Source organism: Choloepus didactylus, chromosome 15 (assembly GCF_015220235.1).
Source record: "Choloepus didactylus isolate mChoDid1 chromosome 15, mChoDid1.pri, whole genome shotgun sequence".
Taxonomy (NCBI): domain Eukaryota; kingdom Metazoa; phylum Chordata; class Mammalia; order Pilosa; family Megalonychidae; genus Choloepus; species Choloepus didactylus.
Window position 1 is genome coordinate 80,001,015 of NC_051321.1, and position 27,409 is coordinate 80,028,423.

At 54.5% G+C, this 27,409-nt stretch overlaps 1 protein-coding gene across 2 annotated transcripts; it reads left to right on the forward strand.

Annotated features, from left to right (window-relative positions):
- The first annotated feature begins 4,126 nt into the window (after positions 1 to 4,126).
- Positions 4,127 to 27,080, forward strand: CDHR1 (cadherin related family member 1). Of its 2 annotated transcripts, XM_037804559.1 has the most exons (18): positions 4,127 to 4,248; positions 4,814 to 4,909; positions 5,803 to 5,948; positions 6,255 to 6,371; positions 7,054 to 7,104; positions 8,135 to 8,224; positions 9,494 to 9,580; positions 10,743 to 10,859; positions 11,777 to 11,920; positions 13,781 to 13,859; positions 15,075 to 15,175; positions 17,663 to 17,866; positions 18,950 to 19,102; positions 20,825 to 20,989; positions 21,467 to 21,534; positions 22,237 to 22,465; positions 23,157 to 23,414; positions 24,742 to 27,080. In XM_037804559.1, the coding sequence occupies exons 1-18, from the start codon at positions 4,194 to 4,196 to the stop codon at positions 25,279 to 25,281; spliced, it is 2,700 nt and encodes an 899-aa protein (XP_037660487.1). In that variant the 5' UTR covers positions 4,127 to 4,193; the 3' UTR covers positions 25,282 to 27,080. The 2 variants fall into 2 exon arrangements, with proteins under 2 accessions (XP_037660487.1, XP_037660488.1); XM_037804560.1 differs by lacking the exon at positions 6,255 to 6,371.
- Positions 27,081 to 27,409: the final 329 nt, after the last annotated feature.

The window sequence follows — 27,409 nt, forward strand, 5'->3', positions numbered from 1 at the left end:
CAGTCCGCTGACCGGGTGGAACACTAGCATAGTTGACAGAGCACAGCTTTGCAGACAGACATGGGTTCAAATGAGGGCTGTGTCATGTGCCCACTGTTGACATCAGGGAGTTCAGGGAAACTCTCAGACCCTCAGTTTCTCTATCTGTAAAACGAAGCTAAGACTGCCTGTTACAGAGAGAGGGTGAAAAGAAAATGAGACAATGCCTGGCTCTGAGATAGGAGCCAAGTGGTCATCAGAGATCTTCTTCCACCAAACTAAGTGGATCCAGGCCTGCCCCGGGTCAAATGGCCAAGGGTTCGCCACACACACACCATCACCACCCCCCGCCCCATTCAGGACAGGGTCCTCCTGGACTGTTTCATGCCCAGCCACCAGATAGCCTTCTACTGGGCCCTGCAAGCATCCTAGAGCCCTGTGTATCTACCAGCATTGCTCATTCACCTCTGAGCTCATCTCTGAACTAGACAGTCCAGGGTAAATGAACCCCTTCCCAGAGCCCAGCAGAGGCCATGCCCTGCCTGGTCAATGTCCACACATGACCCCACACATGACTCCCTTTACCGACTCTGTGGCCACTTCCCTCTTATGGAAGCATCATAAAGCCTCCAGGACATGGTGTGTCCAGAGCTCTAATCTGGCCTCCCTGGCACTGGGTGGACTTTGCCTGTTTACTAGCAGTCTGGTAACATGTTGACAGCTCCCAGGGCAACTGGAAAACTCACTATCAACAGCTTCATCCCTGAAAAATGTCTTTGGCACTTGTCTGCTGTTCAACCCCAATCAAACTGCACTGCTCCTCTGGACTTGCACTGTTTGAAGCAGAAAGGTGGGAAGTGTCCAATTACAAGATGTCAGCACTGAAAAATTCCCTTACCTCATGAAAATGCAACCGCTTTGCTTGTTCAGCTCAGTGTTTAAATGTACTATGAGTGTAAGCACTTATGTATGTGCCATAGTCCCCACCGCACCCTATTGCCTTCCACCCAGTCAACCCATAATTCTGTGACCTGCATGGCCCAGCAGGCATGTCAGTTTGCAACCTCTGGATACTCACTCCACTCTGTCAATTTATGGACTGATGGGGAAGGAGCTTGCCAAAGGCAGGCAGAGGGTCAGTTGTTGATGGGGACCAGGAATCAAGACTTTTGACATAGTCAGATGCCTCTTCATTCATTCATTCAGCCAAAAACTATGTATTGAGGGCCTACTGGGTGCCAGGCTCTGTGCTGGTGCTGAAGCAACCAATGAACGAAACGCAGCCTCTTCCCTGAATAGGAAGAGGCTTATAATCAACTAAGCAGGTGGATTACAGCACTATATTTTAAGGCTCTCAAGGCAGGGCTGGAGGCTCTGGGAAGATGCATGCTAGGAAAAAAAACCAAAACTTTCTGGAAGGGGAAACACTCTTTGAAGCCTTCTTCCTTAGGTTCAGCCATGAGGCATAGGTGAAAACAGGCAAGGGACCCTGCCAACCTGTGTACATGCCATGCTAAACGAGTCAGCATTGCCACCCAGGAGTCAGATTCACTGGGTAAGGAAGAGGTAGCAGCCCCAGGAATCCTTCAGAGTTCCTCAGTTATGGCTCAGGCAGGGTCTCCAACAGCTAGAGAAGGGATCCCATCCTCGTTGTAAACTGAGGCTGCCCCCCAGCACGTAGTCTGGGCATTGCAAGGAGGGCAGAGAGGCCACCTTTCAGAGTAGATGGGTGTCCAGGGCTCCCCAAGTACACTGGGTACACAGCTGAGCTCCTAGCTCTGCAGGGGTGAGGTGTGTGTGTGTGTGGGGGGGGTGTGTCTGGTCCACCTGAGGGTCTGTGGGTGAAGGCCAAGCCCCATGTCTGATGGCAGGTGAGCCCTTCCCAGCTGTCACAAATCAGGGTCCCCTGGTAGCTTCCAAACCCTCCTCACTGCAAGTCCAAGACCTGGGTCCATGATGAGAACTTCCATGAAATGCTGTTTTCCCAGATTAGCAGGTGTCTTGAGAACAGGGTAGATGTAGGGTAACCAACTCATTTAATATGTTCCAGACTTTCCTGGTTTCAGCACTAGAAGTCCCTCAGTCCTTGGCAAACAGGGACAGCTGGTCTCTCTAGCAGATCTGAACTTTGTACAACTTGGGAGTAGGGCTGTGTGAGCCTGGGCAAGTGACCTACCCTCTCTGAGCTTTAACTCTTTCCTCTGTAAAGCAGAGATGAGCACACTAGGAGAGGCTGTGCTGGCTCAATGAGATAATATGTCTAAGACTACACACACACACACACACAGATGGCAGGTGGAATGCTCCTTCTTTCTCTCTCTCCTTTGAAAGTCTCCTGTGAACTGAGGAGCGAGAGAGAACCAAGGCCTAAAAATACTTGGTGAGGAGATGGGCAGACAGGACACCAGGAAAGCTGGCTCCTCTTTGCACATGGACATGACACTTATCCCAGGAAACATTGGTGCTGAACCTCAGCAAGTCTCTATTTCCTCATCTATAAACAGGACTTGTGGGTTTCTCACCTTAGCTTTGTCCCAGGGCTTTGTGAAGCAAAAATGCAGAAACTTCTGTGCAATTTAAAGTGCATCCTTCCAGGCAAGGGCCAAGCCCAAGGGGATTCAGCAAGTAGGGTTTTGGTTCACTGAACCTGGAAATTGCTGAATGTACTGGGACCACTGATTCATCTTTTCCTTCTTTCTCTTGGAATCTCTGATCATTGCTAACTAGCCTGGAGATGTGATGTGCGCTGCCCCCTTAAAGATCTCTGGGTTGGCAAGATGAAACCCCAGATACTGGAGGGCCCTCAGGGGAGTACACAAAGGAGCCATTTCCATTTGTGGATATCCTGGGAAGGGCATCCAGGGAAGTGATCCAGCCTGGGCCTGAAGTGACCACACGTGCCCCCTATAAATGGCCTGCCCAGGAGAAGGGGGACAGGCTGCATTTCCAACCCAACCCAGAGCAAGGCAGAATGAGGGTCCAGCCCAAGGAACTCCCTGGCAGCCAGGAAGGCTCCTGCATTTACCGCCTTCTCCCGATCATCAGCCATCCAAGGCCCCCCAAAACAGTGACTTGTCTTGCCTGAATGCCCTCCAGGGATGGGGAGCTCACTACTCATGGGCAGTCCATGTCTGTGTAGGCCAGCTCTGTTAGCAAGTCCATCCCAAGACGGTTAAATCTGCCCTCCAATGGCAGCCCTCTCTTGGAAGCCCCTCCTCCACGGTCACTAGCTTCCCTTTGGGGTGGGGGAGTTGGAAAGGACAGTCATCCCCCCTGGAAACTTCAACCTCTCACTCCCTGGGCTAGAATGGCCAGAGGAGGTCTCTTTAGTGGAGACATGAAGGCCCCCTCTGATGCCCGCAATATGTGGACCCACTATTGACCTGACCCTCTCCAACAGCTGGCCTGGCCTGGGGGGGTGAAGTCAGGAATGGGTTGAGGTCTAGGTGAGGGATCCTCCACCATCTGCTCCCCCCACCACCACTTTGTCTTTGGTTTCACCTTCCCCTTAGGAACACACTATTCCTGAATCCTATTTGGATTTCTACATCAATACCGTCCACCTAAGCTGCTCCATCCACTTCTGCCCCCTCCTCTCATTTCCTCCTCCAAGGACCCCTTTTGTCTGGGTCTGGGCTATTTCCCTGCTGCTAGCCTGGAATGCTGGGGCTTAGAGAGGGGGGAGAACATCCTGAAAGTCCCAGAGGAACTTCAGGAAAAAGGAAAACTCCTACGGATCCCCAACCCCACCAGGATTTTGGGACCCAGGGAAACCCCAATTTTCCAGCTCCCTGAGCTCAGAACAGCCCAGGGGAGCCACTGCTTCCCCTCCAAAGGGATCCTATCTCCGGACCTGGGGGCTGCTTGGCTCCTGTGCCCCGGCAAGAGAGGAGTTACCTGTGACCCGCTCGCTGCTGTCCTCCTACCCGCCCCCATACCCACCCTTACCCCCACCCCCTGCTGCCGGCACCCGGTCCCTCGGCTGCTCTCCCAGTAATTGGTCTCGTTAGGCGGCCGGCAGCAGCGCTCCAGCTGCGCAGATTCGAGTCGTGTCATCCGCTTAGCGCCCTCGCACCCGGCGCTCCCGCCCCGCGCCCCCTCCCGCCGCCGCCACCCGCATTGTCGTCTCCGCATTCCTCGCGGGCCCGGGGCATGCTCCGTGCTCCTGCGCCCGGCCACGGCGGCGGCGAGCGACACTACCCGCCCGCGGAGACATGAGGCGCGGCCCGCGGGCAGCCCTGGCCCTGGGGCTGCTGCGCCTCTGCCTGGGTGAGTGGCCGCCGGGGGTAGACGCGGGGACATCGTCCTGGACGGTTCACCTCCGGAGTGGGACTCAGGCGGGAGCGATCTTCCCGGGTGTCGGACCCGGCGGGGTAGCCGGGAGCTCCCGGGGCGCTTCTCCAGGGGCGGGTACCCTGGAGCCCTGAGGTTTGCGCCCCAGATCCCATTGCTTTTAGAAGCGGGGCGGGGGGTGGCGGGGGCGAGAGGGGGTGGCGGCTGCTCCGATGGCTGTGTGGGGCAGGGGAGGCGGCCCTGGTTCTCCCCCCTAGCCCGGCCGCCGCCTCGCGGTGTGACCTTGGGCGGGGCACTGTCCCTCTCTGGGCGCGGCTTCGCGGTCTGCCCGGTGGCCGCTGCCTGGGTTCTAAGCACACACCTAATGGCATGCGTCCCTGAGAGGCCCGAGCTCAGGCCGTGCCCTCGGTTGATGGGATGGGGTAAGGGGTCCCTCTCTCTTTGGCTGAGGAGGCGGAGCGCCCGCCTGCCCAGGAGCGGGGCCAGAGTGAAATCCCCCGGGTGTCTGGGTGTCCGTCTGTTCTCCCGTCTGTGTTCTTAGCCCAGGCCAACTTCGCCCCCCACTTCTTCGACAACGGGGCGGGCAGCACCAACGGAAACATGGCGCTGTTCAGCCTCCCGGAGGACACGCCTGTAGGTCAGTAGCCCTGGCACCCAACCCCTCGCCGTGGGTCTCCCCGAGGGGCGGCCGCGTTCCCCTGGATTCTGCCGAGCCTGTCCCGGAGCCGGGAGCCTGGCTGCGCGCGCTCCCGGGAGGCGCTCTGTTTGCGCTGCGAAGTCCCCCGGGCAGTGGCAGGGAAGGGGGTCACGGCTGCCATGGCGACCTAAGCCCCGGCCAGTCCTAGAGACCCGGCCGCCGGCCCAGAGCTGCCCCCGGTGGCAGGCGGGGTTGAGGGTGGGCTGGGACCCCGGCCGTGCCCCGTACCGGCTGTGTGACCTTGAGCAAATTTACCTCCCTCCCTGGGCGCAGAGCTCTAGGCTTTTAAAGGGACCAAGACAATTCAACTCGCTAGGATGTGCAAAGAGAGGGGGAGAGAGAGATGTGAGGTGAGGTCCGCACTCCCTCTCCCCCACCCCATGGGGGTTTGGAGCCCAGGGGAAAAGGAGTAAGAGGGGCATGGTTCAGAAATCCCTCAAGAAGCAATCTGGGTAGGGGGCGCAGCGCAGCACTATGTTCTTCTCTGGTCCCTCCTCTTGCCTTACTGGCTGCTTCCTTCTTGCACTGGTGCCCTGAACCCAGGGAGCCCCCAATCTTGGCTCCTGGTCAAGGAATCATTTCCAGGCAGAGGGGAAAATGGGCCAGTGTCAGAACCTCTGCCTGATTTGTAAAGTCACTGATAATGATTGACAGGTTGTTAAGGGGGGAAAGCATCCAGCTGAGACAAGGCCCCAGAAAGTGCTCAGTTACCTAGCACAAAGTAATTGAAGATTTACTTTACCAGCAGTCGGAAGCTTTGTCCTGTGCAGCCACCACTGGTGGGAACAGTGGGATCCTAGGCTTTAGAGCTCTCCCCTGTGTCCCCCCGCCAGGCTCTCACGTGTACACTCTGAATGGGACAGACCCTGAGGGAGACCCCATCTCCTACCACATCAGCTTTGATCCCAGCGCTAGAAATGTCTTTACGGTTGATCCCAATTTTGGAAACATCACCCTGGTTCAAGAGCTGGACAGAGAGGTATATGGGGAGGCACAGGGAGGGTTATGGGGTGTCCTGTGTGCCAGCAGACCACTGTGGGCTGAAGGTACCTAAGAAACCACTGGCTGCTGCATTAGACCCTCTGTGGGGTAAAGGGGGCAGATGGGGTTACCCCAGATGCCCCGCTCAGTGGGATTGCTAAGCTGCTTCATTAGCAGAGGAGGCTTTAATTTTACGGAGTGAACAGTGGGACTCTTTTAAGCACATTCAATTCAAAATAAAATTTTTATTTGCACTTTGCCTTTCAGAAACCTCATAAAGTGATTTTTTAACCTGTCCTCATAGAGGTCCTGTAACCTACAAGGAGCTCAGATAGCAGCAGATCAGGGCTGCGAAGAGAGGCTGAGAGAGTGGGTCGAGTCTGGGAAAATGCCTCCCCTCTGGGCCCTTCTGACCCTGCAGGTGACAGGACCTGGGCTCCATTTCCCTTTGGAGACCTCCACTGGGCTGGGGGTGTTGGCCACACAACTGAGTCGCAGCTCTGGGGCTGCTGCCAACCCCACCAGGCGCAGGCAGGGCAGAGAAAGGACATGGGAAAGTCTCAAGTCAGCTCTAGGGGGTGCAGCGGTGGAAGAGGAAGCTGAGTTGCCAACAGCCCCCTCTCTGGTACTCACGGGGATCTGGAGACCTCCCGACACCCCTCCCCACTGAGTGCCCACCATGTCCTGGGGTGCATTTGAGACATCTCAGAGCTGACCCTCTGCAGAACCATTGATGTGGCGAGGCATGGGAGAGATCAAGGGGAATAAAGGAAAAGAAAGGAAAGGGGGAAAGTCTTCCTGCAAACTCCAGCACACTAGGGCCATACGTCTCCTCATTCTAGCGGGGGAGCATTTTCTGTTGAAGCATCAACAATCCCTCTGGGTTTATGAGAACCCCAGACACACAAAGCCCCCACACAAGGTCGAGCATGGTCGGGGGTAGCTTTGGGCCATGCCGGGCACCCCTGTCACCCCCAGCCTTGCCCTGCCCTGGGCCTCCCTTGAAACCCCCATGCATCCCCTGGCTCTGCGCAGGGGGGCAGGACAAGCTCCCCAGCACTGGGTCAGGCTCCCGGACGCTCATCAGCCCCTGTGCTCCACAGAGAGAGGATGAGATCGAAGCCATCATCAGCATTTCCGATGGCCTGAATCTGGTGAGTGCAGCCTGGGCCCAGCCCCCTGGCAGCTCCGGGGCCTGAAGAGGGCTGGGCTGGGCTGGCACAGCTCCTTCCTGAGCCCTAAAAGTGCCCACGGGAGAGGGAGTGGAGAGGCAGAGATCTGTCAGCTGTACTTCTGCCGGCTCTGTCCCACGTCCCTGGGATCTTCTCAGACCTGCCCTCCCAGCCCCCTCCTCCTCCCCACAGCCACCACTGTCCCCCCAGCCCTGGACCACTGCCACAGGCCCCTTAGGGGGTTCCCAGCCTCCAGACTCCTCCACCACAACCCACCTCTGACCTCTGCACAGAGATCCGGCCACTCCTGGCTCAGAAAGCCCTAACAGCTGACCCCCAAGGCCCCCAGGAATGAAACCCAAGCTTCTGCTCAGCTAGCAGATCCTCCCTGCCATCCTGGCCCACCTTTTTCCTGCCTCCACCCTACCCAGCCATAAATCTACTTCTGTTCCCCAAACTCCCCTTGCTCGTCAGCCCCGCCCCCTTTGCCTTCACACAGGGTGCTCCTTCCTGGAACACCTTCCCACATCTGTCCTGCCCACCTGACAGACTGCCCCCGGGGCTTAAGTCTCCCGTCCTCTGCAAAGCCTCCCTGCTCTCTGCAGCCGGGACCCTGGACTCTGCACTCAGACTGGGCCCCGACATGCATGGTGCCCCGGAGTGGGCAGTGCCGGGACCCCACCCCCGGTGCCCGGCACAGGCTACCGTCACTCCATCACCCTGCTCACTTTCATGCCTGTCCCTGCCCCTCTGCCCCATCCACCCCCACCATGGCAAAATCGACACCACCAGCCACCCGGTTCTTCTGTCTTCAGGACGGAACACAGTGCTGGCACAGAGGAGTTGCTTAAAAATATTTATTGCCTGAAGCAATAAAAGAAGGAATAAAAGAACGGAGGGAGGGACAGAAGGCTGAGCAGAGACATATATCTGGGGGCATTAGAGGCCACTGTCCCTTTATCCCCCAGAAGATGTCACGGTACCAACTCCTGTCCCCTCTGTCCCTTCTCAGGTGGCAGAAAAAGTCGTGATCCTGGTGACCGACGCCAATGACGAGGCTCCGAGGTTCATCCAGGAGCCGTACGTTGTCCTGGTGCCCGAGGTGAGTGAGTTTTCCTTCCTTTCCAGGGGCTACGAGGCAGGGCCCATGTGCTCCCACCCAGGCCAGGGGCTTGCTCCTGGGGCTGTGCTATGACCCATCCCAGGGGACCAGGGGACTGACTGGGCTTGGCCTGAGCTCTCCAAAGATGCGGGGAGTGCCTCTGCCATCTGGGGAACCCCTTCTTCCGTGTCTCCACCTCCTCTTTCCTGCTCCCCTCACACATTATTTTATGTACTTTTTTCCATTATAATAGTGCAATAATTTATGTGTATTGTAGAAACATGAAACACATAGAAAAGTAAGGGAAAAAAGAGTTTTAAAGATCACCCTCAATCCTTCCAACGTGAGACAGCATTATTTAAAATTGTAGTGTATTTTCTCCTAGCGTTTTGGCAACTCCAGGGTTTCATTTTCTGTTTCTTTATACAGTTGTAATTCTACTAAATATGTGTTTTATGTCCTGTTTTTCCCTTAAGTTGTAATTCTACTAAATATGTGTTTTATGTCCTGTTTTTCCCTTAATTTACCATTTAAGCATTTTCCTCACTAACTGTAAAGTCTGTTTAGCTTCCATCAACTAAACACCATCATTTACTTAAGGTTTCCCTTATGTTTGAATATTTAGGTCACTTTTATTTTTGCTGTCATAAGCAACATCAAAATTCTGAGCATAAAGGTTTTTTTGTTTTCTCTAGGTAGGATTGTTTCATTAAGATACAGTCCAAGATTTGGAATTGCTGGGTCAAAAAGCCTGAATGCCTGAGGCATCGCCAAATCGTGTTTCCAGGGTGGCACGCGTTTGTTTGCTCTCTCTCCTGCAGTGCAGGGGGTGGTTTGTCCTGCCACCCCTTGCCCACTCTGGGAATACTCGAATTTTTAAATGTTTGCTAATTCAGTAGGAGAAATATTTCATTCCTGCTCTAAATTGCATGCATTTAATTCACAGTGATGTGGAATAGGCCCATGTGTATTAACCATTTTTCTCATTTGTGAATTGGCTTTCATACCTTAATCACCTTATCTATTAACTATGTAATTGCATTGTCCATGTTTCCACTCCCTCCTTGAGGCCAGTCCCCAGTCTCTCTGCATGTCTTCTTGTTTCTCCGTTTCCTTGCTCCCCTGTCTCTGCCCCTCCCACCCTTTCACCTGATTTTTGCCCTTCGCGCCCCTGCCCCCTCCCACCGTGCCCCGGCCCCGCGCTCCCAGCACCCCTGAGTGACCCATCGCCGCCTCCGGGGTGACCCTCTCTGTGGCTGTGACCCTCAGGACACGCCTGCTGGGAGCAGCATCTTCAAGGTCCACGCAGTGGACAAGGACACGGGTTCCGGAGGGAGTGTCACCTACTTCCTGCAGGTTCGGTGGATGCACAGGCTGGGGGGACACCGGGACACCCCCACCTGCATCTCCAAGGCCCTTGGCAGTGCACTTGCACTCTTCCTGAGGGTTTTCGGAGATGCCACAGGGGCGGGGACCTGAGAGGGGCCTGGGACAGAGGCCTTCCTCCCTGATGGGTCCATCCTCGAGCCCTCCCAGGTGGCTAGCCTGCTCCCTCTGCCCAGGTCTCTCGGACCCTCAGGCCCCCACACCCCCAACCCCTTCCCCAGCAGCAGGCCGGGGCACTTTGCACCCACATGGTGTGGAAGAAGCTCTGAGCCTAGAATGCCCAGTAGGAAGAAGGGAAGAAGGGGACAACTTTCAGAAGGAGCCAGAGCTACAAGCCCGCCCCCATCCACCCCCCCCGGCAGGGGCCGAGGCCCCTTCCCCTGCACACCCGGTCCCCCTCACACGCTGGCTGCCCTTTCTGTAGCGTTTGCTTTTCCCTCCAACGTTGTCTCCTCCTCTCACAATTTCCAAAGCAGTGCATCTTGGGGGCTAAAAGCACAGGCTTTGGATAAATCTCCTGGGATCCACAGGATCTGGAGAAAGAGATCCCACCACTTCCACTCACGTGGCCTCGCACACGCTATTTCACTTTTCCAGCTAGGTTTCCTCACATGTGAAATGCAAGCAATACCGGCACGTCCTCATTGGGGGAGGGGGGTTGTAGGGATTACAGTGCCTGGGGCTCAGCCCTCCTGGCCGGGGGAGGTTGCCCCTCACCTGGCTGCTTCAGATCTGGACTCCCCCTGCCCCTCCCCATTCCCTCCTTGCTCTGCCCCATCCACTTACTTGCTATGGTTTGAAGGTCCCCAAAGTTCTCCCCTGCATGCTGGCTTCACAGTCCCCACCTACCGACACGTGGGAGCTTGGCCTGAAGCCGAGCCCAATTTGTTTTGCAGCCGAGTCTAGAGAAAAGATAAGGCGCTGCTGGCAGGGAAGGCTCCTGATTTGCACTGAGGATCTGGGGACTGGGAGGGGAGCAGAAACGCTGGGTGCCCTGGTGTTTGAGCTTCAGCCCAAGGCTGGGGTTCCTGCCCAGAGGGACGGTGAGGACCCCTCTGCAGCAGCAGCTGGGGCTTTTCAGGTGCCAGCCTGGGTCCCTCCCTGAGGCCCAGCCCGCCCCTCGCTCTTCCAGAATCTGCGCTCCAGCAAGTTTGCCGTGGACCGCCACAGCGGGGTGCTGCGGCTCCAAGCCGGGACCACCCTGGACTACGAGAAGACTCGGGCCCACTTTGTCACCGTGGTTGCCAAGGTAAGCGGGGGAGGGACCGGGGAGCAATCGGGGTCCTCGGTCAGCCTGTGTCAGGGGAAGCTGCCCTGGGGCTGGAGCAGTTAGTGTCTGCATTGGAGGGGGGCAGTCTGGAGAGCAGGAGGCCTGGCTGGGGGGAAGCGCTGCTTGGAGTCTGTCGAGGGTCCCTGCCCTGACATATTCTCCAGGAGCCTGGCGTCTGTGGGTGGAGGGGGCACACTCATTTCTGGGGTTCTGGCCATACTCCTGCCTTTGGGCTGGTGGACTGGGGTCCACTGGGCAAGACCAGGTGGCCCCAGCCACGAGCCTCCTGCACCCCTCACCTCCCTCGAGTGCCTCCAACTCCCTGGCCACCTCCTCCTCCCCGAGCCTCAGTTTCCCCATCTGTAAGACAACACTGAGCCACTGTGGGGCTTTCCTAATCTCCTCTTATCTCTAAAGTGCGGGTTATGGAGCTTGGAGCTTAGCAGGCACTCAGCAAATGTGGTTTCTGTCCCCACCGTGGGGCTCAATCCAAGCTGTCCCTTTAGGAGCGGCATTGTCTTGCTGGTCACGTATTAACCACCGGCCATCCTTCTCCAGTCTTTGCCAGGAGGCCCAAGACCCCCACCCGCTTACCCTGCAAAGGTCCAGCTCACCACCCCCTCCCCCGCCTCCATCCCAGACCCCCAGGGCGCCTGGCTGGCAAGAGGGAATTTGGCTCTGCCCTCTCCTCTTCTGCCACTTGTCCTTCCTGACGTCCCTGGAGAGAGGACTAACCCTGTTTCCAAAGGAACACTTTTCAGCATGTGCTATGCTCAAGGCGCCAAACAAAGTGCAAACAGAAACTGAGTGAGGGCAGCTGGTCTTGCATCAGTAAGTGGCTCCCGCTCCAGAGCCCGAACTCATCACTCCCCCATGTGGCATCCGGCTCTCCCCAGGACGGCGGAGGGAGGCTTCGAGGGGCCGATGTGGTGTTCTCAGCCACCACCACCGTCACGGTCAATGTGGAGGACGTTCAGGACACGGCCCCGGTCTTCGTGGGCACCCCCTACTATGGCTACGTGTACGAGGACACGCTTCCGGTGGGTGGCTGCGCCCCTCTGCCCCTTGTCCCCTCCAGACACCTCCTGCTCTGTCCTCTCTGTGTCCCTGGGATGCTCAGGAGCCCCACTGGGGAGCTGGGGGTGGCTGGGCCCGGCCCTGGGGCTCCCTCCTCACCTACGGGGGCTGATCTGGACTCAGCTCAGGGTTTGCCCATTGAGCAGCTCCCCTTGCCCCTGAAGTGTCAGGGGTGGGAGGCTCGTGCTCCTGTATGATGCTAAGACCATTCATTCAAATTCGCCACAGCCCCGCTGCAAATGTAGGCCCCCCCAAGGACTGAGAGGACAGAAGAGCAGATGGCTGGGGGCCTGGTTTAGGGAGGAGGGCCCTTCCCTGCACCTCATCTCAGGGGGAGCCAGTGTCCCACGAGGACTGAGGTTCTTTCGTGCCTCCCAGTCCCAAGCATACAGCCCAGGGTCCCTTGGACCAGTAAGTTCTCCAGTGATTTGCTGCCTGCACCAGCAAGACCCTTGCCAGACACCCCACCCAGGCCCAGCTTGCAGGCTGGCCTCTGCACCCCACCCTGCCCCTGCCCTCCAATGTCAGTACAAGTCTCTGCCCTTGGTGTTTTGGCTACTGCTCCTGTCTTCAGGCCCCTTGGTGACTCCCCACAGCGTGCACAATCGGGCCCCACTCCTTGGCCTGGCATTCGAGGCTCAGTCTCCCCCCAATCTCACAAGCCTTCACAGTCCTCTCTGCATCCCACCCATCTCACCATGCTCCCCCTCCTGCTCTGTTTTCTGCTCGCCCACCTCTCTCCTTGGTGTCTTTGGTCTGGAATGGGAGCTCCTCCTCTCTGCCCCCACATCACCCCGTGCACCCCCCATGAGCATGCACCTCCTTGGGGTGTACCTCCCACCCCCTAACTAGACTGTGACATCCTGGGGCCACGACCAACCCAGGGCCACTTCTGCATCGTCAGGCCAGTCCAGACCACAGCTCAGACCTCTCTGTGGAAATGAATTGCCTTCTCAGGGCTCCACTTACCCTTTCCTAGTCATTCCAACTTTATAAAACAATGGAAACATCTCTTGAGGACCACTCATGTGCTGGGAACAAGTTGAGATACTGGCTTTCCAGAAGCTGCTGGCCTGGTGGTGGAGACTAGCATGGAGTGATGGAGAGAGAAATGTTAGGCTGTCTGGGGGTGGGGTTGGGGGGCTGCAGAACTGGCCAGAGGGCAGCCCAGACAGTCCCGCTGAGGGGCCAAGGGTGGAAAACAGTGCTGGAGGTCAGGGCTGGCTCCCGGGGCAGGCAGCAGCCCTGGGGCTGGGCCGGAAAGAGACCACGAGTAACTCCAGGCCAGAGAGAAGGGCCTGAGTGGAGTGCCGGGTACTTAGAGACTGGGGGCAGTAGCAGAGCCAGAGCAGGACTTGTCTAGCTGTGGCCCCACAGCCTTCAAAGGGCACCTGGCGCCCAGAGGAGAAAACCCTAATCCCTGCACATTGCCTCTGCGAGTGTCTCCCTTTGTGGACCCCGGGGTGGGATGAAGATGAGTGCGGGCTGTGGCCGTGCAGTTGGAGCAGGATGGGGACAGCAGTGGAGGGAGGGCTGAGCAGGTGTACAGAGATGAGACAGGGGGCACCAGGGGGGCATCCCAGTGTGGCACCTGCCCAGCCATTGGGGGGCGGCATCTGCAGGGGTGTGGGCTGTCTCGCTTAGAACCCCAGGAGGTCCAGTGAGTGCTGAGGGCTCCCGGCAAAGAAAGGGGCAGGGCCTTGCGCCTACAGCCACACAGAGGCCCACCTCCCTCCTTGGGTCAGTGTGGGGGGATCCTCCTCTCCATGGTGGGGACACACTGGGGAGGGGAGAGCCTCAGGCAGTGGCTCCTTCTCCCCCAGGGCTCGGAGGTGCTGACAGTGGTTGCCCTGGATGGAGACAGGGGCAGACCCAACCGCGTTCTCTACAGCCTCGTGAACGGTGAGTCTGGGGCAGCTTCCAGGGAAAGGCCCTTCGCTGAGCTCAGTCCTGACTCTGGGTCCCAGATCCCTCATCTGTAGAACCAGGAGTAGAAGACATATGGAGAGGAGGGCCCGGGCCCCTCCAGGAGGCTGCCAGTCTCCCTGGGCTGTGCCTCCATCTCTGCTTGGCATTAAGTCCGTCAACAGAGGGAGTTGCCTAGGACTGGGGGGCTGCAGACTCATGGCCTGGGCGTGCGCTCATTGATGAGAATGGGTGGTAGCGTTTCTTACACTGCCACGTCTTTTCTCATTATTTTAAATATTTTGACCTTGAGCTAATACAGCTGAATTAGATGAATTTAATGCAACCATGACGAGGCAGCTCCCTAATGCAAGCCCTATACACAGACGAGAAAACTGAGGCTCAGAGAAGCTAAACTTCCCACCATTGGATGTGAACCTAAATCTGCCGGCTCCAGGGTCTGTGTTCTTTGCACAATTGGGCAGCAACTGAGCCATCCCTGGGGTGGGATCCACAGTAGCTGGTGCCTACAGAGCCAGGCCATTGTGCCTGGAGCCGATCCCATGTACCTGCTTATCTGCTTACCCAGACACCACCCACCCCTGGCCCTGCTCTGGGACATGTTTGGTGCACACTCATCCTTCCCTCCCCATCACCTCTGCAAATCATACAATTACGAATCACCCGCCCACCACCATCTCCTCTCCTCTTCTCATTACTCCTTCCCTCTCCTCCTTCTTCTCAACTCTCTTCCCTCCTTCCTTCCTTCCCTCCCTCCCTCCCTCTGTTTCTTTTTATCCCATCCTTTCTCTTTCCCACAACCTCCCACCTCTCTTCTTTTCTTTCTCTCTCTCTCTCTCTCTCTCTCTCTCTCTCTCTCACACACACACACACACACACACACACACACACACACACACACGCACGCGCACCAGCAAGAAGAGAAGGGAAGCAGTGTGGATGCTGGGAGCCAGAGAAAGTGAGTTCAATTCTCAGCTCTGCATTTGCTGTGTAACCTTAGACAAGTTACTTAACCTCTCTGAGACTCAGTCTCCTTACTGGCAAAACAGAGATCGTAGAATTACATTCTATAGAGGAGCCGTCCTTGAGATGATAATGCATGAGAAGCACTTGGCATCTGCCGGACACGGCTCCCCTGTGCCCCCTGTGGCCCAGTGCAGAACTGCAGGGCGCATTTCTGGTCTGTGACAGGGAGCGACGGAGCCTTTGAAATTAATGAGACGTCCGGAGCCATCTTGGTCACGCAGAGCCCGGCCCAGCTCCAGAGAGAGGTGTATGAGCTGCATGTACAGGTACCCTCCCTCTGACTTGGCCTTGCCTGCCCACCCTCCTTCTCCTCCTTTGGGTGATGGTGGCATCCTCCGCCCCCTGTGAGACCACCTCTTGGAAAATCCAGCCTGGTGCCTCCCAGTGGTTCCAAATGTTGACTCTCTCTTCCGTCAGTATTCTCTGGGCATCAGCTCTGCTCCAGGAAGCACCAGCTGGCCCTGGAAGGCTGAGGAGGTAGTAAGACCCAGGCCCTGCCCCTGGGGGCTCACAGACTAGGGAGGGAGCTAGGCGTTACCCCCAGGAGCCCCTAGTTCAGGTGACCTGTAGGAAGGCTGCAGCAGGCTCACAAAAGCCCCCGGAGAGGGGAGATGTGAATTCACAACCAGAGAGGTAGGAGAAGGCAAGAGGAGGTAGGATTGAAGCAGCAATGCCTTAAACTATGGTAGGACCCAATACGTGCAGGCTGGTGGAGGGCAGTTGGTTGGGGCAGGGATGGAGAGGAGGTGTCCCAGGCTAAAAAATACCTGTGAGCTGGAGCTTGATAGAGCCCATGATGTGTCTGGGAACAGCAAGGAGTCAAGTGGGACTGAGCAAAGAGTCCACAGGCAGCTTGTAGAAGGGGAAAAGCTGATCCCCAGGCTGGGGCCAGATGAGCTAAGGCCCTGGAGGAGAGGTGTGGGGTTTCCCTAGAGCAGGGCTGTGCAGTCATGCAGGGCCCACCTGCACAGAAGAGGGTCCCTTTCTAGGCTTAGTTCTCTGCTGTTGCTGCCTTAAAATTCTTAATAACTGTCAAATGAGGGCTCCCATATTTTCATTTTGCATTGTACCCCACAAACTATATAGCTGGTCCTTCTCACACACAATAAAGAGCCATTGAAAGGTTGTGAGCAGGATTAGAAGCTTGTTAGAAAACTCACTCTTGCTACCAACTAGACCGGGGGGTTCCCAAATTTGGAGAGTTTGAAAGTAAAGGTGTCCAGGACCCATTCCTGGAAATGATAATTCAGTGTATCTGGGGGGATAAACCCAGGATCCTGCATTTTATGAGCTCCCCAGTGGTTCTGGCACCAGCCTGGGACTGGGGTTGGAGAACACTGGTCCTGACTAGAGTTTGGAGGGAACCGGATGGGAGAGAGGGAGGCAGAACCACTGGTCAAGGGGATAGAAAAGAGGGCCTGTGGGGAGGAGGTAGGTAGAATGGAAGACATGGACACATTGCAAAGCATTAAGGAGGCAGACTCCATGGAATGTGGCAATTGACTGGCTGTGAGGGTGAGGGGTAGGAGAGGGATGGGTGATGTCCAGTGGGCATGAGGGGGCACTGTGCCATCAGGAACGCTGGAGGGGAGGAAAGTTAAGTGGAGGGGAGTGGTGAGTTTTGGTGCCAGGGTGGGGTGGGCATTCAAGTTGAAACATCCCAAGTTGGGTGTACATGTTTGGAACTTGGGAGAGAGATTATCAACATTCAGGTAGAAGTGATAGACGTGGGAGGGGATGAAGTCAATGAGAGGAAGACTGTGGGGAGAGAAAAGCCATGTAGTTAGCCATGGGGTGCATCCGAGGCTAAGAGTAAGAGGGAGAAGAGGAGCAGGTGAAGGAGACCAAGAAGAGATCAGAGAGGTTGAGAAGAGGCTGCTGAGCGTGGAGTCACGTTAGCTGAGGGACTAGAGCCCTCGGGAAGGTGGAGAATGGCAGTGCTGGGTGCTGACAGCAGTCAGGGTGATGTGTCCTCCATTGGGTTGGGGATGGAGCAGGGGTGGGAATTACAAAACGGAGGCATTGGATGCAAGCTTCTAAGAGGGAAGAGAATTAGGGTGGGGGAATGGGGTTCAGGGAGGGTAATTTGGGGATAGGTAAGACCAGAGCATACTTATAGAGCAAGGGGAAGAAGGCCATTGAAGAGACTCATGTGATACTTGCCAAATGGTTCACGGGGTCCCTTTGAACTCAGCCCTGGCTCCGCAGCCTGTATTAGTAATCTATTGCTGTGTCACAAATTTCTGCAAACTTTGCAGCTTAAATCAACACACATTTATTATCTTGCACTTTCTTTGGGTCCTCTGGGGTCTCTTGCAAGGCTGCCATCTAACTGTCATCTGGGACTTGGGTCTCAACTGAAGACTCGTGGGGATGATTTGCTTCCAAGTTCATGATACTAACGGCAGGATCCAGCTCCTTGGGGGCTGTCAGACTAGGAGCCACAGTTCCTTGCCATCTGCTGACTAGAGGCGAACCTCCCTTCCTTGCCCCCTGAGTCTCTCCAGCATGGCTGCCTGCTGCATCGAAGCCAGCAGGGGAGAAGGTCTGCTGGCAAGGCTGAAGTGACACTCTCTGTAACTTAATCACGGCCTCATCGCTGTTGCCATAGTCCATCTGTTAGAAGCAAGTCTGCTCGACCAGCCCACACTTAAGGAGCAGGGATTGCACAAGGGCAGAATCCCAGGAGGTGGGGGTCATCAGGGCCATCTCAGAGTCTGCCCACCACAGAGCTGTCCCTGTCCCCACCCCAGGCGACCGAGGTCAGCGCTGCAGGGAGCCCAGCCACCCAGGCCAGGGCCTCGGTCACCATCAGGATTGTGGACCTCAATAACCATCCCCCGACATTCTACGGAGAGAGCGGTCCCCAGAACAGGTTCGAGCTGTCCATGTACGAGCACCCGCCCCAGGGGGAGATCCTGCGGGGCCTCAAGATCACCGTCAACGACTCGGACCAGGTGTGTGGCCCTGTCCTGCTCCCTGCCTTCCTGCAAACCCCCAGACCAACGTCCCCAAATTACCTGACTCCACTGCTGTGGCCAGGGCCAGGCAGGTACAACATGAATGAGGTGAGAAGGTGTCACCAAGAGGGAGAGGAGAGAGTAGCTGATGAAGACTCTCTGCTTAGCCTAAGGGCTTTGGCAATTGATTGAAAAATAAAATAAGAGCCCATCAGACAGAAACCCCTCTGCAGTGCTGGTCATGGATGGTGGTGATGGTGGCACAACTTTGTGAATGTAATTAACAACATCGAATTGTGTATCTGAAAGTGGGCAAAATGGGGGCATTTTAGGTTGTACATATGTTACCAGAATATAGTTTTTAAAAAAAAAACAACAAAACCCTCTGCACCTGGCCCACAGAGCAGGAGTCTGTGGACGTGCCCTGTCACCTCCCATGCCACGCACAGGGGGAGGCTTAGCGTTTGTCAGCTGGTGACTTAGTCTCCCGGGGTGGCCAGAGCAAAGTGGCACAAAGCCAGTGGTTTAAAACAATGGAAATCGATTGTTTCATGGTCTTGGAGGCCAGAAATGTGGAATCGAGCATCAGCCGGGCCTTCAGGCTCCCTCGAAGCCAGGACCAGAGAATCCTTCCTGGCTTCTGGTGGTTTGCTGGCAACCCCTGGTGTTCCGTGGCTTGTAGCTGCAGCCCTCCATCGTCATATGGCTGTCTTTTCCCTCTGTCTGTCTGTGTCTCTTTTCCCTTCCTTAGAAGGACCCCAGTCATATTGATTAAGGGTCCACTCGATATGATCTCATTTTGACTTAATTAATCTACGGTGACCCTGTTTCCAAGTAAGCTCACACTCACAAGTACCAGGGGTTGGGAGCTTGACATAGCTTTTTGGGGGATGCAGTTCAACCATCACCCCTCAGTTCAATAACCTGCTAAGAGGTGGGTAGCCTCACCTCCTGAACAAGGCAATAACACTCACCCCCCTGCATGTAGAGTGTAGGCAGGCTCCTCACGTAGCATCTGATAGCCCGTGAATTGCTGTTCTCACTCTTCCCCACTTCCTCTCTCCACACCCTGTGCGGCAGGGCGCCAATGCCAAATTCAACTTGCGGCTGGTGGGCCCCGGAGGCATCTTCCGAGTGGTCCCCCAGACGGTCCTGAACGAAGCCCAAGTCACCATCATCGTGGAGAACTCAGCTGCCATTGACTTTGAGAAGTTCAAAGTGCTGACCTTCAAGGTAGGTCCTGAATGGGGGCAATAGGGGTGCTCGGGCAAGTGTCTGGAGTCATTCCTGAGGGGTTTCCCACGCCCCATGCCCCTTCTTCCCAGTCCTACTCTTCTCCTCTCAGTTCCCCTGCCCTCATCCTTCCTGCTCTGCTGGACTTGGAGAATGGGGTGGGAAGGGGAGAAGAAGAGTGATACACGGAGCCTCTGCATCCTTCTTAACACAACAAGCATCCCCAGGAATGCAAGGCAGCTTCAAAGGAAAACGCTCACTATAAGTTACCATGTCAGTTGGTTGATAGAGCAAAGCTATTTGATTATCAAGATGGATGTTTTCTCCTACGCTTTTGACATCTGTCATCTACACTGATAAAAACCTTAGCAAAATACAAAATAACATACTCTTTTGCTATTATTTCTACTTCTTTATAATGCTAAATATATATAAATAATGCATATCGTTTTAAAACATATAAGTAATAAAAAGGAAAATAAAGACCTCACAGATAGTATTTAAATTATGATTATTTATAGTAAATAATGCATATTATTTTAAAACATGTAAGTAATTAAAAGAAAAATAAAGATCTCATCTATAGTATTTAAATTGTTATAATTATTTATAATTAAACACGCATACACAGAAACATCTATAGAGCCAGCATTGTGCTTAAAGTGAAATACTAAAGCATTCTATGAGGTCAGGAATAACACAGGATTGCCTGCTATCACCACTACTGTTTAACAGTATTCCTGGCAATGTATCCAGAGAAATTAAAGAAAGGAAACAAGGGGTACAAACATTGGAAAAAGAAGAGACAAATATTATTTGTAAATGATGTGATTGTTTACTTAGAAAACCCAAGAGAAAAAGATTGAAAAACTCTTTGAAACAGCAAAATTGCTAACACCATTGATTACAAAATTAATACACAAAATCCAGTAGTTTTCCTATACACACATGTTTCTCTATGACAATGAGAAAATCAAATGGAATAAAAGATTCTTGTTTACGGTAACAACCAAAAGATGAAATTCCTCAGAATTACCACAACAAGAAATGTGCATCTAAATGAGGAAAAATGCAACATTTCACAAAGGGATAGAAAAAAGACAAAAAATGTAAAGGTGTACCTTGTGTTTTTTGTTGCTGCTGTTGCTGTTGTTGTTGTTTAAATGCTTGTTCTCCTTAATAAAAAATCCAGTGCCACTCCAATTAAATCTTACCCAGAATTTTCTTTCAGGGGGAGGCAGAGAAGAAGAGTGACAAAAATGTATGGTCTTTATGTGGAGAAATAAACAAAATTGTCAGGAAATTTCAGAAAAAAAAGAATATGAGGCAGAAACTTGATATAACAGATATTAAATTATATTATGATGCAGAACAATTTGAAAATTGGGACTAGAAGGGTACATACAGGTTAGTGGAATGAAAAAAATTGGTCCAAATTCAAATGGAATTCAGTACCTAAGAAAGCTGGTATCATGGGTCAATGGGAAAAATAATAAATGATGTAGGCACAACTGGCTGCTTTAGGGAAAAAATAACATTGAATTCCTAAATTAAAGGCAGTCGTGAGTTAGTTGTTGCCCCTACAAATGGTAGCAGCTGAGAGTACAAATGGGAGACAAGCCAGTGGGTGCTGGCCCGGCTCTGGGGAGACAGGTAGTGGGAAGGCTCACGGCAAGGTGGCTGCCCTCCCTAGACAGGCCCTGGTTTTCCTTCCTTCCCCAGCTCCTGGCCATCGAGGTGAACACTCCGGAGAAGTTCAGCTCCACTGCGGATGTTGTGATCCAGCTCCTGGACACCAACGACAATGTCCCCAAGTTCACCTCCCACTACTACATCGCCAGGATCCCCGAGAATGCCCCAGCGGGCTCCACTGTGGTGGCTGTCACAGTGGGTTGAGGACTGGGCTTGGAGGTGGGAGGGGGGTTGGGGGCCGAATGGATCCAGTGTGGCCTGGCAGTCAGGCAAACCTGGGTTCCAGTCCGAATCCCAAAGCCCACCGTGTGTCCTTGGCTAAGCTACGTACCCTCTTAAAGCCTCGGTTTCTTCATCTGTAGAATGGGGATAATAACACCTCTCAGGAGCCTACTGAGGACATATGTGTAAACCCTGAATACAGGACATGGGACCTATTCATACACAAGGGGTAAATGCCTTCCAGATCTAAGCCTTTTGTTTCCCCCAGCACTTGAGACTTCTTTAGAGGAAAACTAGGGTTCCAGGGCAGGTCTCCAGATCAGATTTTCCCCAGTTGGGCAGATGCCAAACTGCCCCTGTTTTTGCCAGTGAAAACAACCCTGAGGCACATGAGCTGCCAGCAGGCCCAGACGAAGGGGCAGAGCCCACTGGGAGTGTTCTCTCTTCTAGGCTGTGGATCCAGACACAGGTCCCTGGGGCCAAGTCAAATACTCCATGTATGGGAGCGGGGCAGACCTGTAAGTAGAACGGGAAGCCTGGGCAGGGCCTCAGACCAGGGGTTGGGAGGCTGGAAGTGGAGGCACAAGTGTCAAAGGCAAGAGAAACTTGGAAAGGACAGGAGCCCAGATCCGGGCAGTGAGCAGGGGGGCAAGGAGTGGAGCCCAGCAGGGGAGAGCCTGAGGCGGAGGTTTTGGGGGCACCCTCAGTGAGGGGTCTGGGAGTGTGGGAGAAGAGGGTCATCGTCATGGCCTGGAGCTAGGGCCCATGGCCTCAGGGGCAAGGTCAGTAGTGCTGGGCTGGGAAGAGAACTGGCTGTTAGAGGAGATGGCAGGGCTGTCATTCAGGTTATTAAGATTGATAGGCAGTGACTAGATAGATAGGTGGATCTGCCTCCCTCGGTCAGACTGAAAGGATGGGGAGAGGAGTACGTATTTAGAGACGCTTCAAGATGCCTATTTTGCTTCCCAGAGACAGCTCATTAATGCAGGCGTGTGTGCCTGTGAGTGCATGCATGTGTGTGTATACCTGTGCACAGGTACATGTGTGTAGGCACCTACATGTGTGATCCAGGTAGGTGCACATGGGTGCATGCACATTGCACACATGTGTATGTGTGTGCATGTGTGTGCATCACATGAGCATGCAATATGTGCATGTGTGCACATGTGAGTGGGTGTGCACGCACACACTTGCACACCTGAGCTCTCTGCGCCTGGCAGGTTCCTGATCCACCCATCCTCAGGGATCATCTACACCCAGCCCTGGGCCAGCCTGGACGCTGAGGCCACCACCAGGTACAGCTTCTACGTGAAGGCAGAGGACACGGCAGGCAGGTACAGCCTGGCGGAGGTGTCCATCACTGTGCTGGATGTCAATGACCACTCCCCACAGTTTGGACAGAACATCCAGGAGAAGACGATGGTGCTGGGGACCCCGGTGAAAATTGAGGTGGGCTTTGGAAGCAGCTGAGCTTCCTTTGGCTCGGAGGGTTCTTTCCCCTAAAAGCCTTGATCGGGGGCTGCAAGAGGTGCTGTGACATACATTTTTTTTTTAATTTTTGGATTCCTACCGTGTGCAAGTGACCTTAAAGTGTTTTATATAACCCAGTCCCCACCCCACCCCAGCAGTAACTCCTGAGACAGAGGTCATTATTGCCACTTTACAAATGAAAAAAATTAAGGCTCAGAAGGTGAATCTTGCCTCAATTTACCCAGCTGGTCTGTCGGCCGCCAAAGCCAGTGCTTCTCCCACAGCACTGTGCTGTCTTCCCAACGTGGAGATGCACAAACTCTGAAATCCAACAGTCTTGGCTTTGAATCCCAGATCCCTCTCCTTCTACCTGTGTATCTTGGATGAGTCACTTAGCATCTCCAAACTTTCATTTTTACATGTATAATATGGATCTAACAATGCATGCTTCCTCACCTTGTTCTGAGGATGGATTGGGATAATACATGGATAGGGATCTGGCTCATAGTAGGGCACACGCTCCATCCCCTTTCCAGCCCCAGCCTACACGGAATAGGGCAGGGACTATTGTCCGCCAACCCGGCCAGCCCCCTGTGAGATGCTGGCTGAGCCCGCGAATGCAGGATGTGGTGCTCACAGCCCTGCACTGTCTGCTCCTCCTTATGCTCAGGCCACAGACCAGGACGCAGAGGAGCCCAACAACCTGGTGGATTATTCCATCACCCACGCAGAGCCGGCCGACGTGTTCGACATCGACGCACACACAGGGGAGATCCGGCTCAAGAACTTCATCCGTTCCCTGGAGGCCCTGCACAACGTCACGCCCGGCGGGGACCGCACGTGGTCTCTGGAGGTGCAGGCCAAGGACCGCGGCTCCCCATCCTTCAGCACCACGGCCCTACTCAAGATCGACATCACAGACACTGAGGTGGGTGCAAAGCCCGGGGTGGGAAGTGGCGTCAGAGGGCCAGTTCAGGCCTCTCTGCAACATGGCCAGGGCAAGTGAAACCATCTCCAGCCTTCCTACAAAAGATGCTCAATGTTATCCGAGGCTGCCTGTGCTGCCAAATCGGAGGACCCAGGTTGAAATCCTAGCGACATCCCTTATTAACTGCGTGACTGTGGGCTTTGCTAAGCCTCCATTTCTTTTCCTGTAAAATGGGAATAATGACACTGTTTTAGTTTCCTAGGCTGCTTAAGCAAACACCATGAAATGGTTCAGCTTGAACAATGGGAATTTATTCGCTCAATTTTTTGAGGCTGGGGAAATGTCCAAATCAAGGCGTCATTGAGGCGATGTTTTCCCCCCACCCGAGGACTGTGCCGTTCTGGGGTTGGCTGCCAGTGATCCTGGGCTCCTCTGTCACGTGGCAAGGCACATGGCCACCTCTACTGGTCTCTTCTTTCTCTTCCTGGTTCCGTTTCAGCATCTTGTTTCCTATGGCTTCCTCTCTCTGTGTCTGAATTTCATTCTCTTATAAAGGACTCCAGTAATAGGATCAACACCCATCCTGATTGAGGTGGGCCCCACCTTAACTGGAGAAACCTCCTCAAAAGGTCCTACTTGTGAGGGGATTACAACCACAAGAATGGATTAAGTTTAAGGACACACTTTTCTGGGGTGCATACAGTTCCAAACCATCACAGATCCCTCCAGTGCACGGGTGTTGAAAGGAACAAGTAAAGTCATGATGTATAGTTCTCAGCTCATTGCCTGGAAGAAAGTCTTCACTTAAGGGGTTCTTGACATATTTGGGAAGACAGGTCCCCCATAATCAAAGGCTTCTCAAGAACAGAGTCCAGTGGAAACAGGAGTTCTCAATCCAAAAGGCGTTGTTTGTTTCACATCAGTCTGTGTGCTTTTTTCTGGAGAGTACTTTGCATTGCACATTCTGTCTGTGCATACATTTGATGTTTTCTTTGTGCAGTTTTCTGGATTATCATGCACATCACACTCTCTCTGTGTGCATTTTTCTAGAGAGTGGCTTGCACCACTTTCTGCTTATACATTTTTCTGGAGATCTGCATGCATTATATTTCCACCTGTGTTCATTTTTCTGGAATATTGTGTGCTTCACTCTGTGTGGCATTCTTCCTGGAGAGAAGCTGACACTGCTCCTCAGATTCTCAAAGGGATGCTTGACCCTAGAAAGCTTAAGAACCATCAAGCTTCAGCAAGCCCCTGGCCCTGCTCTGTCCTCCAGGGTCAAGGAGGGAGCTGCTGAATGCAAGGGGAGGGGTGCCCTCTCTTCCAGATGCTGTCCCGGGACCCCATGGCCGCCTTCCTGATGCAAACCAAAGACAACCCCATGAAGGCCGTGGGCGTGCTGGCCGGCATCATGGCCATCGTCGTGGCCATGACCGTCCTCATCTCCACCGCCACCTTCTGGCGCAACAAGAAGTCCAACAAGGTCCAGCCGGTGAGGCGCGTCTTCCGCCAGCGGCCCAGCCCCGCACCCCACGCCGTCCGCGTCGAGTGGCTCAAGTTCAGGAGGGCGAAAGCTGCCGCCAAGTTTGTGCTCCAAGAGGATCCCCTCAACGGGAACTGCAACAACAACAGGCCGGGGCGCTCGCTGCCCCCCAGAGCCCCAGCTCCCCCTCCGCCACCCCGGGTGGTGCCCGGCCTGGGAGCCGCCCGCTGGCCCGTGCCCACGGTCTCGGGCTCCCTCACCCCCCAGCAGCCCCAACGGGCATCCAGACCGAAGGCCTTGGGAAGCCCGTCCCAGTCAGCCCTGGTCTCTGAGCTCAAGCAGAAGTTTGAGAAGAAGAGTGTAGACAATAAGGCTTACTTCTAGAATGGGTTCCGTGGCCCTACTCCACCCGCCCCCCCCTCCCCGACTGCCCTGCCACTCGGACCGTGATCCCCACCCTCTGCTCCTTCGGGTCACCCCTGTTTTGTCCAATAGTGTAACCCCAACATACAGGCTCCAATGGCCTTTTTCTCTGGCTGTGGGATGCAATTGGCAAATACTTCCCCACTGCCGTGAGGCTTGACACAGCCATGACACTTCCCACTCTGCAGAGGCTGGGAATAGACAGGGAGCCAGATCTGTGTCCTCTACTCTCTAGCCCCAGCCCTCAGAGGGGTCCCGCTGGAGCCTCAGCATTCTTAGTCAAGGAGACATGTGTGACAACACTGATGAGAACCTGGGTTCCAAAGCCTCCAGCCAAAAGTAGGAGCTGGGAAAGAGAGTTCGGTCCTGGCTGAGACTCATGGGCACTGGACTTTGAGGGCAAGAGGCACTGAAAACTCACACTGCCCATGGGACTGTGCCTGAAAGCCATTGGAGGAGGGTCTGGGCAGAGAGCCTAGATTTCAGCTATGCCCATGGGGACCAGGGACATAGATGGTACAAGATAGACCTTGCCAAGGGTGATAGCAGCTGCCCTCAGCCAAGGCTGTCTGGGGCCCAGAAATGTCCAAGCCGGAGCCCTGCTGGGTGTCCCATGGGCACTCAGGAGGCAACCAGAGCCTTCTCTAAGGAGCTGCCCCAACAGAGGTCCGTGAAGAGATCCAGGATGGATATGAGGGTGGAGAGCTGCAGAGATTTCCATTTTTATCCAGGATCTTCCGATCGCCTTGTGTAACCTTGGGAGTGCTGTTCAAACTCCCTGCTCATCTCCTCCCTCATCTGTAAAACAAAGAAAGTCATTCCTATCTGCTTCCTTTATGGGTCTAAGGTGAGGAGCAAAGAAAACACCAGGGAAGCGGGCTTTTGCAAATTGCCAAGTGGCACAAATTTAAAGTATTTGCTAGCAGGCCAGTTCTCTGGGATGTACCAGCTTTGGGTGCTCTGGTTCTTGCTCAGCCTTTCTCCTCCACCTTTGACAGCACCCAGACAGGGCTGCATGTGGCATGGCCCCCGGCCTCGCACACCTCCCCTCGCCCCGTCTCCCACTCTGCCCCAGCCAGCCACAGGCAGAAGGGATGCAGAGCTGGGTGGTAACATCTAGTCTCAGCCTCTGTTTTGCCAAGAGGAGGAAAATGGAACTCCCCAGAGAGAAGCGACTTTCCCCAGGCAACACAGCAGGTCGGTGGTGGGAACCTGGTCCAGGGGCCTCAGCATTTTCCCCTCGCTGGGGCCCAGCTAGCTCCTCGGCTCGTGGCAACCTCTCCAGGGAGCAGAGACACTGCTTGTGTGGTTGCCACCAGGAAGTTCAGCCCTCCTTTAAAGAAAAATGCTCTGAGGAGATTCAGATATGTACACAGAGAGAGATAAGTAGAACCATTCTTTGCATTTCTAGCCCACTAGAAGACTCGAATGATTTTATTTAAACAAATTATCCACACGTGTAGTTTTTCCCTCGATTTCGGAGTCTGTTTTCTGAGGTGTGGTGCAGAAGTGCCAGTGTGCAGGTTCCTTGCTGGGGCCTCCACAGCCTCCTGACCAGACAGTATTAGGTAAAGGATGGGCTCTAATGAGCCTGAAGCCCAGGCCAGAAACTGGGTCAACAAACAGGTATTTACCAATACACGTTTCCGGACAGGGCTGCAGGGATCATGTTTGCCCTCCACAGGGAATACAGCCATCCTTACAACTTGCATGCAATCAACCTCTTTTGTAAATGCTGAATAAAATCTATGCACCAAAGTCTAAGCTGACCTCCCGCTCCCTGCTTGTGTTTGTCTAGCCAATTTGTGGAGGCCAGTCTCCCCGACACACCTCGAGCTGAGCCTGCCTCCTGGCACCTTTGGTGAGGGGATCCACCCCAGCCTCCCACGTCTAACTCTTTGGGAGACCACACAGTTTCATCCAAACTGCCCCGAGTATGCCTTTAGCAGCAGCACGACAGCAGGGCCCGTGGCGGGCCTGGGCTGGGTCTGTCTTCCTGCTCATGTCCCATCATGGAGGGGCTTGGATTGGACTCTTCTTCCAAGCAGGGCAATCACAGGGTTGCTTGGAGAGAAATGGGATCTGGAGC

Excerpts from the sequence above, each read along its gene's own strand:
- CDHR1 (XM_037804559.1), top strand. The coding sequence starts at position 4,194 with ATGAGGCGCGGCCCGCGGGCAGCCCTGGCCCTGGGGCTGCTGCGCCTC. Across the intron at positions 10,860-11,776 it reads TTGTCACCGTGGTTGCCAAG|GACGGCGGAGGGAGGCTTCG; the intron begins GTAAGCGGGGGA and ends GGCTCTCCCCAG. Across the intron at positions 20,990-21,466 it reads CCACTGTGGTGGCTGTCACA|GCTGTGGATCCAGACACAGG; the intron begins GTGGGTTGAGGA and ends TCTCTCTTCTAG.